At 45.6% G+C, this 15707-nt stretch overlaps 1 protein-coding gene across 5 annotated transcripts in view; it reads right to left on the reverse strand.

The window, feature by feature from the left end:
- The window catches only part of TMEM68 (transmembrane protein 68), a 36273-nt gene extending 21283 nt beyond the window's left edge, over positions 1-14990 (reverse strand). For 2 of the 5 annotated variants that reach the window (XM_065585561.1, XM_024107436.3), the window contains exons 1-3: positions 14782-14946; positions 4684-4800; positions 2970-3300 (exon numbers count right to left, since the gene is read on the reverse strand). In XM_065585561.1, coding sequence (XP_065441633.1) covers positions 2970-3297 — 328 coding nt within the window. In that variant the 5' untranslated portion in view covers positions 3298-3300; positions 4684-4800; positions 14782-14946. Of the gene's footprint in view, positions 1-825; positions 1301-2969; positions 3301-4683; positions 4801-14781 lie in introns of those variants that run through there. The other 3 variants (XM_005301191.5, XM_005301192.5, XM_042857014.2) reach the window with 3 other exon arrangements.
- Positions 14991-15707: the final 717 nt, after the last annotated feature.

Consider the following 15707-nt stretch of genomic DNA (forward strand, 5'->3'; position numbering starts at 1 on the left):
TAGTTAATGAAAGGGCTGTTTAAGCAAGAAGTTTTGAATGTAGTTTGGTTTTTTTATAGGTTTTAAGGGGAATAAAGGGAAACCGGCAAGGGACCACGCTCTCTTCCCACTCCCCTTCCCAACTCCCTTGCGAAACTCCCTGTTAGCAGCCCCTGGTCGCTTGTGCGCTGCTTTATAAAGCCCTGGCCTGTGTGAATGCCCCGCCCACTGATTAAGGCTCAGCCAATTACCAGAGGCTTCTAGCTTTCAGACCTTCCTTTGAAGCTCACAGCTTCCAACTGCCAGCCACAGCACACGGTCCTTCAAACAACCAACCAAACAAACAGACTGACAACCACAAGCTCAGCACACAGCAAGTAACCCCCAAACAAACACACACTACACACTAACAAATACACACTACAGACAGCCCCCCAATCCTCCACCCCCGGGACACAGACTCAGCGGTGAGGCTGCACCTAACCCTGACACAGCACAAGGCCTGGGCCAGAAACACCCTGACATGCGAAACCTGCAAAAAACACGCAGAAATTGGGTTTGTTTTTGGCTTAACTGGCTTATGAGTTAGTTGTTAGCTAGTTTTTGGCTTGTAGCTTGTTTGGCTTGCAGCTTGTTGCTTCTTTTTTTTTTTTAAATCAGCTCCGGCAAGCAGGGGCAAGGGGGAGGAGAGAGTCAAGGGTGCACAATGGGCCCCCCACCATCCCAGACTGTACGATGGGGGGCGGGGGATCTAGTCACATAGGGTGTTGGGGTTCTTAGGAATTGGCCCTGTAGCACCCACAGCCCCGCCTCTAGCCCCGCCCACTAGGCAGGCACCAGGCTCACCAGCAGATGTCCTTGGTCATGCTCGTGTGTTCAAGAGGTGCGCACGGCCCTGGACAGGAGATGCACACTGCTGTATGGAAACGCTCGGTACCATGGCTCTCCTTGTCTCCAGCAGTGCCGTTTTAGAAGAGGTGGTCTGGTCTCTACTGCCACTCATCAGACAGTACTGACACTCTGAGCCTGTGCCCCTTGGGTCTTTAGGCGCAGTGCCAGTACCTACGGAACCAAATGCCTCATGGGTACTGCACCGCAGCTCTGCTGGTACCAAAGTGGCTGACTTTGCCGGGGATCTCTTTTTCCCAGACAACTGTTTGGTCTGGGGACTTGTAGTCCTCTTTTTTGTGCTTTTGTGAGAAGAATCTGTAGATTTCCTCTTTGACGCTACCAGAGTTTGATGTCTCATGGATGTTGATGGGGATTGTTGCTCTGGGGGAGTCCCAGGACCAGGAGTTGGAGGCTGGTCTCAGAGAGATCTCTATCATCAGAAGTCTGAGTGTTAATTCACAGCTCTTTCTTGTACCTTCTATCAAAAATTGAAGTCAAGGACGTTTCTGATATATGGGATTCTCCTAAGCAGCAAATGGCCATCGCTGACCAGAATCGCCTCTCTGTAGGAGAGACAGCATTTAAACCTAGGAGAGCCAGGAATGCCCCTTCTTGGGGTTCCTTCCCCACAAGGGGAGAAGGTAACAAAAATCAAAAAGGACAGGGAGATAACTGTTTTTGAAGCCAGAACAAACAAAAACAAGTTTGTTTTTTTAGTATATATTTTAAAAGGAGAAGGGAGCAGTAAACATCTAAACAAAAACTCTAGTAGCTACTCTATAAACTAAAACAAGGTTGAGAACTAATCATCTATCGGACTCTGCTCATGCTTCATCTCAGGCCAAGGATGGTTGAGAAGGAACTGAGGGCGGTTCACCCACGCAGCACTAGATAGCCTTGAGGTAGGGCATGAGACAGAGAAAGCACGTGTGGGCCAAATGGACACTGCTACCTAAAATATCCGATTTGAGGCGCATGGACATGGATGTGCCTAGAGTGGAGCACCCATGTCCTTGCACCTAGAGTGGAGCACTACTCAAAGAACTAATCCTTACAAAAACCAAGGAAAAAAAACCCACCCTCAGTTACGGGTTTGGGCATCTGCATCCTGAGTTAGGCACCACCCGGGCCACAAGCTATTATTCAAATTCAGGGAGTGCCTGTTTATTACATACAATATTAGATGTACTTACTAGTCTGATGTCAGTTTTAGATTTAATAGGGCAGGGGAGGGAATGATATCTCCATTGGCACAAATGCTTTCTGTTTTCTCAAAGACAAATACAGCTGTTTAAACTGCTGCAGGTTGGTACGGGCCAGTTACAGCAAAGGCTGTCTGAGACTGCAGAAAAATTATCTGTAGTGATTGAAGTAACAGTTTTCTTTTGTTTGAATGCTCACTGAAATTCTTAGTTCCCCTCCTTGCCTGGAAGGAAATCACTAGTCCATTTGTACATTCTCTAAAGAATAGAAGGCCTTTCTGTCAGCAGGGAACTCATCTAACATTAGCTGTAAGAAAAAGTTGGGAAGAAAGGGAAGAAGGGTAGAGAAGCTGCTAGGCTCTTTGCGGAAATGGATATCTTAAGGACTGAAGAGGACACAGAGTTACACCCCAATATGGATGGAAACCTGTCTGGCATAATCAATGCAACCAGGGTACAGTACTGCCTTGCAGCTGGGGTGGGGGGGTCAATCCTTCCTCCAAATATAGTTTAAGGGTGGGGGATTTGGAGACAGTTAAGCAGAGCAAACTGAGGTGCTGCTTAGGCTCTTAATTTTATCCTCTGTCTTGTCAATCATTAGAGATACAAGGTGGCCTGAAGAAGAGCTCTGTGTAAGCTCAAAAGCTTGTCTCTCTCACCAACAGAAGTTGGTCCAATAAAAGATATTACCTCACCCACCTTCTGTCTCTAATATCCTGGGACCAACATGGCTACAACACAGCACATTGTCAATCATGAGCACACGTTTATTTTCTGAGCAAATAAGAGTTACATGAAATTTGCAAACAAATATGAAAAAGACGGCTGATAGGCCTAAGTCATTAAACTACAGTGACAATAGTTTCAGCACTTACAAAACAATCAGATCTTGCTTACCGTGCCATATTCTTGCATGTCCATCCCATAAAGTTGCCACCATTTGCCTTGCACCATCCCAGATATCATTGGAATAAGCCTCTTTTAGTTCATTCTTCCTCTTATAAACATAAAGTAAAATAATGGAAATGTAGAGGAGGAGGAGGATAAGTCCAGGAAGTATAAAAACTATTATGAGTGGAGTAAACACCCATAAAAGGTAGGCCACATAATTCAGATAGTCCTCAAGGTACTCCACACCAGTCCATTCTTCCAATATGTAAATCAGGCAGCATAAGTAGCTCGTAGGTACCTGCCCTGAAGTACAGGATTCGTTTCTATGTATCATCTCCTATTTAAAAGAGAACAAAACAAGTCAAACTGTCTCCAGGTCATAGAAGCTTCTTAATCTAGGGCAGGAATAAAAAGTGTTATCGTATCAGACAAAATAAAAACTTTAAAAAATTTCATTTAAATGATATTCATAATATCCTCCAATTGTCCTCATGGAAAGCAGAATGGATATATGATTAGGATGACAGCCATGTAAAATTTCATGTAACATAGCACAAAAGAATTAATAAAGCAAATGAAAGCTAAGAGTTGAAATTTGCTGGCATAACATTGCACCCAGTGTGGACAGAGGTTGTAACAAAACTGACACAGTGGCAAGAATTTAAAAAGGGACACTCATTTTCAGTTATTCGAAATAGTCTTTTTTAAAAAAAATCCACAATTTATGTTGTATGTTAATTGTTTTAATTCCTTTTTTTGAAGAGAATTTTATTTCTCTGTTAACGTTTGTAAAGGGTCTTTTCAACAAGAAAACTAAACTATTTGACCATTCAGCAGAAACAATTAAACTGACTATACACAAAGTGCAGTAAAATGAACAAAAAAAGAAATGTCTTAATTTCTTTCAAACTACCCAAATGCTTACATTAGGGTTACCATACGTCCTCTTTTTCCCGGACATGTCCGGCTTTTCGGCAGTCAAACCCCCGTCCGGGAGGAATTGCCAAAAAGCTGAACATGTCCGGGAAAATGGCGGCTCTGCTCCTCCCTGACTCTTTGGCTCTGTTTAAGAGCCGGGCTGCCCGAGCGCTACCGGCTTCGGGCAGCCCCCGTGCCTCCAGACCCTGCGCCCCCAGCCGGGCACTTCCCCGCCCGGGCTCCGGCGGCGCAGGGTCTGGAGGCACGGGAGCTGCCCGAAGCCGGTAGCGCTCGGGCAGCCCGGCTCTTAAACAGAGCCGAAGAGTTGGGGAGGAGCAGAGCCGCCGCGGCTGGAGGCTCTGCTCCTCTTCGGCTCTGTTTAAGAGCCGGGCTGCCCGAGTGCTACCAGCTTCGGGCAGCCCCCATGCCTCCGGACCCTGCGCCGCCGGAGCCCGGGAGGGGAAGTGCCCGGGCGCAGGGTCCGAAGGCATAGGGGCTGCCCAAAGCCCGAGCGCTACCGGCTTCACAGTTTGCCGGGCAGCCTCCAGACCCTGCGCCCCCCGCTGGGCGCTTCCCCTCCCGGGCTCCAGCTGCGCTGGGGAAGCGCCGGCTGGGGGCTGCCCGGCAAACCCTGAAGCCGGTAGTGCTGGGACAGCCCTTTCCCCCTGGCTGGGAGTGGGAGGGAGGAGGGGGCGGGGCTAGGGGTGGGGTTGGGGCGGGGCTAGGGGTGGGGAAATGGACGGGGCCAGGGCCCGTGGAGGGTCCTCTTTTTTTATTTATGAGATATGGTAACCCTACTTACATTGAAGCTCACAAGTAATCCACTAACCACAGTTGCAGCAGTATGATACAGGACTGAAAAGTGTCTCAAACAGACAGATGCCAAGTCATTTAGGAACCATTAAGTCCACCTGGAAACCTACAGATAGACAATACCAAGTCACAAAGAACAGTTTGCGAGAAACTCCACCCAACAACTGAGCTCTGCTTTTTGTACTAACTTTAGATTCCCAGTTGATTTATGGCATAGCCCCATGTAGAATGCATTGCATACTATAACTTTGATGTTACAAAAGCAGGAATAATGGTAACAATGTGCATGCATCAGAAAGAACTGGTTGCAACTTCATAGCCAAATACAGATGGAAATAAAAAGCCATCCTTGTCAGAGCTTCTATAGTTATACAGAACTGGAGATCCAACAGTAACCCCAGTCTGCCAACAAATGGCAGATACACATCCTAAATTAAAGGGGGAAATATTTTCATATCTTTCAGTTGCTTCCCCCATCCTACACCATTGCTTTAATGTTAACTGGACAGAGCCTCAGCTGGCAATCCATCATCTACACCACATAAAAGGTTTCAAAAATCGGTTAAGGACAAGCAAGGTCATATGAAACTGAGGCAGAGAGAATGAGACGATATTGTCAGCATACTTAAGACATCGCAACTCATGTCTGCATACAAATCTTCCTACCAGCCTCATATAAAATATAAACAAAACTGGGGAGGGAGGGGCATGATAGAACCCTGTGGAAACACGAGAGAATTCTGGGGCAGAAGAGCATTTGCCCCAAACTAGCCACTGGGATCTCTCCAAGAAATAGGAACAAAGGCCTGGATCTACAAAGATACTTTGGTGTTGCAACTCTCAGCACTGTAAAACCTAACTTTTTGTTGCCTAGGGAAAAAAAGTCATGGGAACAGCAAGATCCACAGAACCTGAGTTAAGTGCCTTCGCTCCCTATACAATGAATGTAGAAAGATAGGCACCTTACAATGCAATATACAAAACCCAGCATGCTAGGCAGGGAGTCGCCTAAGGTAGCCATTGGGAGATGCTAGTGAGAGCAGTGTGTCCTAAGCCCTGCCCCTCTCACAGAGATATGCACCTATATCTGATCTACAGAAAGGTGCCTATCTGTTTGCGATCCATGAACTGGAGGAAGATAGGTGCACTGGACCTGGTCTAATAGATGTGCTCAGAGACTGCCTAACTTCACAGAAACCCCCCACCTAGGGAGATGTGGAACCACCTCAATTAGATCTTTTAGCCCAGTGATTAGGGTACTCACCTGGGATGTGGGAGCCACTGGTTCAATTATCGCCTCCCCACCCGAGGAGAAGGGATTTGACAAGGGATCTGATACATTTCAGGTGAGAGCTCTAACTGCTGAGCTCTAGAATGATTCTCATTCTCTCTGGCCTAATATTAAACTAAAAAGTGCAACTTCAATAGGAGAGATTGAGGGAGAGACACATCAGAATATCCCATAGCCCAGTGTTTAGAGCACTCACCTGACAGGTGGCAGCTCTCTGTTCAAATCCCCTCTCAATAGGCAGAAGAGGGGAATTGAACGGGTAGTCTCCCACATCCCAGGTGTGTACCCTAAACACTAGGCTAGAGGTTGTAAGGGAGGTCCTCCTCCTCTTCAATCGTCCAGCTGATGTGTGTGGAGCCAGGTGACCTCTGAGCATGCCTACTGGATCAGACCCAGCACATGAGTTAGGTACAGGAACATCTATCTTCCCCTGGTTCATGGATTGCTTGGGGGCATAGGCGAGAGACAAGTGCCTGGGCACCTACTGCGAGACAGCAGTGGACATGTTCAGAGGCAAGGAACTTTTACCACGAAAACTTAAGCAATGAATGAGTTTACAGCACTATCTGGGGACTTTGCAGAGAGTGTAAACAAGAGTTTCATTCACAACATTGGTTCTCTCACTACTAAGCAATTGTTATGCTCTTGCTGCTGAGCAGGACAAAGACTCCATACATACTCTTTAGTGCATTTGCTTCAGAATAATATAGTGAGTATTAGCAGGACACTACCAGATACTGCAAATACTAATTTAGGCTAAGTACTTTCTGAGCCTGGAGTTAGATATTATAACAACATCAACTACTTATGGAGAAATCTCACTAAGAACAGTTTTTAAGTGTAATCTTAACTTTGAATTTTCCAAGCAATAAGACCAATTCTTCTGGGCACGTCACTCACTCACTCACTTTTCCAGAAAAATCCTAGCATAGTAGAGACATGACAACTTTCAGGCAGATTGATTAAGTTATCAGAGTTTTGGGGTGGAGTAGGAGCAAAAAAAAAAAAAAAAAATACCCGAAAAAAAGCAGCCACCATGGGGAAAAAAAAAAAAAAAAAAAGACAGATTTCATCTTTAGCTATGATATTGCTACCATGTCTCCACCAAAGAGACTTAAAACAAACAAACAAACAAAAAAAAAACCCTCATGTTACCATATCTTCTCCATCCCCTCACTCCACAGTATATCTGTCTTTCTCTGAAACTAACATCTTCCCCCTAGATCAGTGGTCACCAACCAGCAGATTGTGATCGACTGGTCCATCATGGAGCCTCTGACAGTTGATCTCAGTCTCAGTCCCCCATTTAATTTTCTTTTTTTCAAGCTAAAGTTAGGCAAAAAATAAAGCGGCATGCATGATCGCATCAGACCGGACCCTTTTAAACTAATCATGCTGTTAGCTAGGCATGATGATGTGGAAGTAGAGAACTGTGTTTTTCTCCGACAATGAGTTGACCCCCTCAATGTGGCAGGTTATAAATTTGAAACAGCTTCATAACTATATTTAAAATGGCACTTATTATTGGTTGCAAGTGCAAAATTGAAAAAAGAAAAAAGCTCACTGTGCGTGGCGCATGCCTACTGCTCAGAAGTGTTTCCTATAGATTACAGTTGTCACTAGTGCTCTCCTTTTCCTCTTGTTATAATAAAAAATACATACCTACCTAGCTAGCATTAACAATGAATGATGAACCCAGGCCATCTAAAAAAGAAACTGAAAACCTACAACTTCTAGTTGCTAATAGAAATTCACTTTCCCATTCCAACAGTGAAAGATAAGTGTGCATGTCTTCTACGCCACACAAGTACATCAATAAGTAAAAAGGTGAATTTAGAAAGACATCACAAAACAATGCATAGCAAATTAAAGGACGGTTTCCCCTTGAATAGTGCACTCCGTACAAAGAAAGTTAATGAATTCAAGACTGTTTTGAAAGCTCAACAGTCATTTTTTACTAAATCAGCAGCAAAAAGGAAGACTTCTACTGAAGTATTGTTTCATGTTTGTCATCTGCTGGCAAAACACAAGAAAATTGTTTACGGATGGAGAAGTATTTAAAGAGGCAATGACTGTGGCAGCAGACTCCTTTGTTTTTAAAGACTTTAAAAACAAAGAGGAAATAATGATGGCAATTCACAGCATATCACTTGGTGCTTCCACAGTAGCAAGACGGTGGAATCATTGTCCGAAGACATCTTTCAGCAACTACAGCTGGATTTGAATGACTGCAATTGCTTTCCACTGCAGTTTGATGAATCAGTCGACATGACCGACACAGCCGAGGTAATTGTTTTTGTTTGAATGGTTTTTAAGGACATGACAACTAAAGAGGACCTTCTGACTGCTTTGCCCCTTAAAGAGAGAACAAGAGGCGAAGATATCTACAACAAATTTAAAAAGTACATGCTTGAGAAAATCATTCCAGTCAAGAAACTTGTTTGGATCACAACGGATGATGCATCCGCCATGCTTGGTGAAAATGCAGGCTTTGTTGCATGTTGCAGAAATGATCCAGATTTTCTTTCATTTGTAAATTACCACTGTATAATCCATCTGCAAGCACTAGCAAGTAAAATTATGGACTTCTCACATATAATGAAAATCGCTGTCAGAATTGTAAACTCAATTCGAGCAAGAGCTGACCAAATTAGCAGAGGAATTCAACAGGCTATTTCAAGAATTAGACATAATGGAGCCAATCGTCATGTGTATCTCAAATCCGTTCCTTCCAACAGACATTGCAGGGTTGGCTGCGATATTCCATCAGCTGTTTGATTTACAAAGTAGTGGAATTGATATGGAGATAATTACCATGAACGCCAGATCTAGGGACAGCGATTTTGAGGGACTCATAAACCAAAAAAAGTTACCCTGTGACATTATTGATATGTACTGTGACCATATAGATCATCGTTGCAACCAAGGTCCTCTAGTTGCACCAAATCTTGTACAAAGGAGGTGAAAGGTGTCTACGGAATGGTTTTTTGCTAGTTATGATTATGCTGTCTGTGTGTATCATTTTTGTATTTGAAGTTATGAATATTGGCTATGTACTTGTAGGTCAACGTGTTTGATTCTAAGTAGCATCAGTGAAGCATTTGGTCAGTTTGTTGAGAAAGGATAGTAACTACAGGGGGGTGACCCAGGCTATAAACTACAACATTAGTCTGAAAAGGACTGGGCCCAGGCTAGGAAGGAGTCTAGTCTGTGAAAAGAACAGGAGTACTTGTGGCACCTTAGAGGCTAACAAATTTATTTGAGCATAAGCTTTCGTGGGCTACAGCCCACTTCATCGGATGCATAGAATGGAACATACAGTAAGAAGATATTTATACATACAGAGAACATGAAAAGGTGGAAGTACCCATACCAACTGTAAGAGGCTAATTTAATTAAGAGAAGCTATTATCAGCAGGGGAGAAAAACTTTTGAAGTGATAATCAAGATGGCCCATTTCGGACAGTTGACACAAAAGTGTGAGGATACTTTAACGTGGGGAAATAGATTCAATTAGTGTAATGACCGAGCCATTCCCAGTCTCTGTTCAAACCTAAGCTAATGGTATCTAGTTTGCATATTAATTCAAGTTCAGCAGCTTCTTGTTGGAGTCTGTTTTTGAAGCTTTTCTGTTGCAAAATTGCCATCTTAACGTCTGTCACTGAGTGATTAGAGAGGTTGACGTGTTCTCCTACTGGTTTTTGAATGTTACGATTCCTCATGTCAGATTTGTGTCCGTTTATTCTTTTGCATAGAGACTGTCCGGTTTGGCCAATGTACATGGCAGATATGATGGCATATATCACATTGGTAGATGTGCAGGTCAATGAGCCCCTGCTGGCGTGGCTGATGTGATCTGATGTGATGTGATCTACCAATGTGATATATGCCACCACGTGCCAGAAATTAACCCAGAGTAGCTCCTGGAGGAGCAAACAGCTATGCATATCTCTCTATCAGTGTTATAGAGAGTGGACAATTTATGAGTTTACCCTGTATAAGCTTTATACAAAGTAAAACGGATTTATTCAGGGTTTAGGCTCCCAGAAAGACTGAATACTGGGTGCTGGGAAAGTGCCTGTTAACTGAGAAGCCCCTGGGCTAAGTGAATCTTAATTTCTGTGAACTTCAGGAGGGCATGGCACAACCTGTAGGTTTGTGCTGAAGCCAACTGGTGTGACTAGCTCAGCAAGACAGGAGTGGAGGGAAGCCTTTTCTGGCAAGGGGGTTTGTTCTCAGTGGCATCCCAGCACATCTAGTGACAGTCTTGAGGGAGTTTCTGTGACCCAACCCGTCACACCCCCTTTCTATTGTCATGTGCTTTAAAGGTGAAAGCTTATTTTGGTTCCATCTATCTGTGTGAGACGGCGTTCTCACAAATGAAGATGATCAAGTCCAAGTATTGCACCCGCCTCACAAATGCTCATCTGCAGGACTGCATCCAACAAGCTATTTCAAATTACAACCCGAATTTCAAGAAACTGGCAGATAATGTGCAGTCACAAGTGTCACACTGAGACTCAGTAAGTAGGGAAAATGTATAATTATGCATATTAAGCACTTGATCTCAGCTTTATATAACAAACTTATTTCTACATTTTCTTTGAGGTACATCCTGGGTTGCACTTAAATTCAAAAAGTGATCTTGTGCTTAAAAAGGTTGGAGACCACAGCCCTAAATTTTTAGTATATAAGAGGAAGACTAGGGTTCACCTCATTCAGCCAGCATATGTTAAAATACCACTTGCCTCATCTCCATTAGTGTTTTAAAACATGTTAGCTAGCATCTTTATAATACACCTTTTATCCTAGTCTAGACAAACCGTAAGTGACAACAGTTTGGAAAATAAAATAAATCTACCTGTCAGTGGCAAGTAGGAAAATGTTTCTGTCATGTAAAATGTAGATACAGTGGGGGAGAGGTTGTTCCTGATTCACCAGTTCTGAAAGAATGTATGCTTTTACTAAAGTAGTTTACAGCACACACAGTTACAATGTACGTTAATTAGTAAGCCTGAAGAGACATCATTACATCATATCTCGGCTGCTGCTCATAATTTTCCCAAGCGACAGATTGAAATTATAACATACTAACTAGTTTCACTGTTGCTATTCAGAATCCTGAAGGCCAAAAAAAAAAAAAAAAAAGTCACTTTCATTCAGTTTTTGCTTGGCACAGCTGTGAGCATCCGAGGCAGGTACTGGAACTATTTTCTACAGAAGACCATTTTTTTTAAAAATTAAAAAGAGACTGGAGAATAAGTGAAGTAGCAGAAACTCCCCATTTCTGTAGCTAGAACAGGGGTAGGCAACCTATGGCACGCGTGCCGAAGGCAGCACACAAGCTGATTTTCAGTGGCACTTACGCTGCCCGGGTCCTGGCCACCAGTCTGGGGGGCTCTGCATTTTAATTTAATTTTGAATGAAGCTTCTTAAACATTTTAAAAATCTTATTTACTTTACATACAACAATAGTTTAGTTATATATTATAGACTTATAGAAAAAGACCTTCTAAACACATTAAAATGTATTCCTGGCACGCGAAACCTTAAATCAGAGTGAATAAATGAAGACTCGGCACACCACTTCTGAAAGGTTGCCAACCCCTGAGCTAGAAGCTAAAGCAGAGGTTTTCAAACTGTGGGGCACGCCCTCCTGGGGGGCATGGAGGAACATTCGGAAGGAGGGGAGTGGCGACACCAGGCGGCTTTTGCCAGTGCTGCGGATCATGGGCCAGCCCCCAAGGGGGGCGGGGAGGAAGCACCACCTCCACCCCAACTCATTTCAGCAGACCACCCAGCCCGTGAGTCAGTGTCAACACCCACTGCGGCCGCACCAATTTCCACTTCCGGCAGCCTCTGCACCCAGAAACCATCGCAAATGCCTTCCCCCACCCTGAAAACCCGAAGGGGAAGGTACTGGCCCTACCCTAACACTGCAGCCTGGCTGCAAGGTAGAAGCAGTCTGCAGCTGAGGAAACCTGGGCTGTGCCATTAAATATCTGTGGATTTGAAACTTACAGTTGTAGGTAATTTAATTAAAGTTATGTTAAGGTCTCCGTTAGCTTTAGGAGTAGGCTATCAAGCATACTTTTGCATGTGTCTATTTTTGTTACGGTTGGGGGGCACAACCAAAAATTGTAACTCAAAGGGGGACTCAGCTCAAAAAGTATGAGAAGTGCTGAGCTAGAGGGAAGAGGTAGAATAACAGTGGCAAAGGACAGCTTTCTACCACATGACCAGTAAACTGTGTTGTTTCTTCTGCAAAGGACCTTGCCACGGTGATCCAGGCCTGTCACCTTGAAGTGAGGCTACTGCAACCCACTCTTCATGGGAGTTCCTGAGTACATGAACAATAGCTGGCCTCTTATGCCACAAATTGTGAGCACATCACCCCAGTGGTCTGCATACAAAATTAACTCCATGTTTGCTTCTAGACTGAATTCAAAATTGTAATCCTAATTTAGCAAGACCCCAAACAGGTAAAATCATGGTTATTTCAGAGAACATGTCACCATCCACAACCCACTAAGAAAGCTGCATTCTACAGATATGGTGCAGCTAGACAAGCTGAGGTTTAGGCTCTCAAGCACTGAAGGCACAACGTTCTTACTGGTGGAATTCTGCTTGTAGCCGTAGATCTCCTTACTGAATGGATCAGAGGCCCTGGTAGAGGAGGAAAGGAGAAGAGAGAGTTCCTTTTCCTTTCCAACAGCCAAAGTAGGATTTCAGTATCCATCACATATCTGTCAGCCTGCACCTAGTTTAAGAGATTAAGTTATGAGCCCCAGCAGTGTCCACAGACAGTTCCCTACCACAAGATGATCAAGCTGCACACCAGATTTTTACCCCTGGACTTCACCGACGCTCCCTCCCCAACTCATCTTTCATATTCATCTCTGGCTTGTAGTGGTCTGGAAGTCATTTCGAAGTGTATATGTGGCTACATCCATTCAAAGTCTATTTAAGAGTTGAGGTCTAACTGCCCCTACAACACCTCTCTTTCAGTTGCTCATAACTTTTTTAAACCCAATTCCTTATGGGTGGATCTGAAAGACTTGTCTGCGTGTGTAACCCTTGCAAAATGTGGCTACCCCTGTCACACAATTATATGTAATATTTCTACTGCAACCACCGATTTCCTAGGTGCTACTTACAAAACTATGGATTACTGCAAATTCTGTTCATATTAGAACCCAATGCCTCACCGTTAGGCACCAGAAGAGAAGGGAAGCCCCACTCCCTTCATCACCAGTACATGGGGGTACTGGGTCTCTGGCATTGACTTCTCCCTGAAGAAACCCAATTCCAAACCCAGCAGGTTGTTTTCTGTTATCCAGGAGAATATTCTCAGGCCCTTCTGCAACTTCATTTTTGTGAGAAAGCCTGATTAAAGAAAGTCTTGTTTTTCACTCTAATCAGTCTAGGATTTGTCTTGACCATGAATGTCAGAGTTCCAAAGCCCAGAGCATTCCACTGAGAATGCTCTACATCCTAAAAACATAATCTGTGGTCGCCATAGCAACCTCAAAGGTCACAGAGTGCCAGCTACCTCTGACCAGATTGCAACAATGAGTCCAAACTGACCTTGAGATGATACACCTTGATTATTTGTGGGCAAGTTTCCTCGACAGAGCTATTATGTCCATGAAGTGCTTTTCACTTCTAACTAGCATCATCTGCTTATTTCCCACATTTAACCTCAAATGTTTTTCATTCAGATTCCAATTTCCTTCATATAGTGCAATAGTTTGAAGAGCTCATTGTCTGTATTGGATGAGAAAGATACACATAGCTGTGTCTCATCTGCACAATAATGGTGTTGCCCACTGTCTTCTTACAATCTTCCTAAATTACTTTAATTGATGTTGAATAAGACTGGTGACAAGATTAAGGTTAGGATTAAGATTTCCTCTTCGGAGAGGAGAAACAGCAGATGCTCCTCACAAATCTCCAGAATCGGTCTAAGAGAAGTTAGCTAAAACAGCTTAACGTGTTCATAGCAACACCTGCAAAGAGCAGCATTTTGCTGTTTATGTCATCCGCCGCATCTGTTATTTCAAGCAAAATTAGCATGGCCATGGGGGAAAAAATCCATCAGTGCAACTAGTGCCATCCCAGCACAAGGAAAAATCTATGGCCACCAGAGTTAAGGATAAAAAGAAGGAGTTGTATTTGTTCACATATTTTTTTATTATCAAGTCATTTTTTCTTTTAAAAATCAAAAGCAGGCTTTTCATGAGAGCGCGATCCAAGACTGTTGCTGGGTGCATCACATCACACCCGTTGATTTCGGGTACGGGTCACAGGCCCAGCCTCGCAGCACCAGGGAACATGACACATTTAGGGCTTCTTTACACATACAAAGAAGTAAAGGGGGGGCGGAGGAAATCCCACCTCACCGCTCCCTTGTGTGCAGAGGAGGAGGGTCGAGGTCAATAGTGCCTCAGTGGAGAGCAGCCGATGATGACCCTCCACATGTGTCTCTCCCAACCCGGAGGGAAGCCGTGCCCCGGGCCCTGCCAAGGGACCTAGGTGGCTGGGCTCCCTCCAAGCCGCGGCCGCGGCAGTTCCGGGGCTGGCTGCGGCCGGCAGAGGGGGGAGAGGACGGGACACGCCAGCCTGGGGGCCGCGCCCCGCTGCTCGGGGAGGCGAGAGGGGCAGCTGCCGCACAGCCTGGCGAAAAGAGGGATGAGCCCCCACATCGCGCTGCGGCAGCGGCTCCCCCTGGAGAGACCCAACGACGGCCCCGCCGGCCGCCCCACCCGCACACGGGGGACGCGGGCGCCTCCTCACCTCGCTCCGGCAGCGGCTGCGACTCTAGCCCTGCTTCGGGTTTGCTCCTCCACCTGCCGCCCCCGCGGAGTCCGGGTCCCGCCAGGGCGGCTCCCCTCGCCCCCGGGGTCGGGTCAGGGAGACGGGTAGTATCGGCGCCACCTCCTCTCTGAGGCAAAATCCTCCGGACTCCATTGGGTGCGACACGCGCCGGACGCCGCTTCCGGCGGAAGGAACCCGGCGGTGCTGCACGCGATTGGCCGGTGCAGGGCGGAGCCGATCGCGGGAGTTCCTGGGCGCTCCCGAGAGACGTGCGCCGGGCCGGGCCGCTGCGTTCCCTGTCAGCGCGAGAGCCCAGCTCCGCTCCGGAGACCCGACCAGTCGCCAGGCTGCGCGCCCCCCCCCCCCCCGAGTCCGCGCTGCCCTCCCGCAGCACCCGGGGTGCCTCCTGCCCAGGTTTCCCATGGTGGCCCCGTTTACCTGGGAGATCTGTCAGCGAGCTCTGTACGCGCTGCCAGCTTCTCCAGGCTTATGGAAGGAATCACAGAATCTCGCAGAAAAGGAGGAAGGAGCATAAGAGCATTTCGTTTTCATAGGTAAAAGGGAAAGAACTAATGCCATGCTCCACTCTTTTGTAGACAGACATGACTTGCTTCAGCACCTTATGTCTAGGAAGGAGGAAAACTTTTAATTTAGATCCCAACCGTGCAAACACGGGAACACATGCATAATTTTACACACCCAGTTGGATTCTGCATAGGTGTGGTGTAGACTCGGGGCCTTATTGTTCCACTGTTAATCTTTATAAGAGAGGGAAAAGGGCTTGGCCACACTTGCAAGTTAGAGCGCATTAAAGCAGCCCCAGGCACCCTAACTCATGACCCATCCACACTTGCAAGGCACTTAGAGCGCTTGGACTCTGCAGCTGGAGCGCTCCTGGTAATCCA

The sequence above is a fragment of the Chrysemys picta genome, chromosome 2 (assembly GCF_011386835.1).
Source record: "Chrysemys picta bellii isolate R12L10 chromosome 2, ASM1138683v2, whole genome shotgun sequence".
NCBI lineage: Eukaryota > Metazoa > Chordata > Testudines > Emydidae > Chrysemys > Chrysemys picta.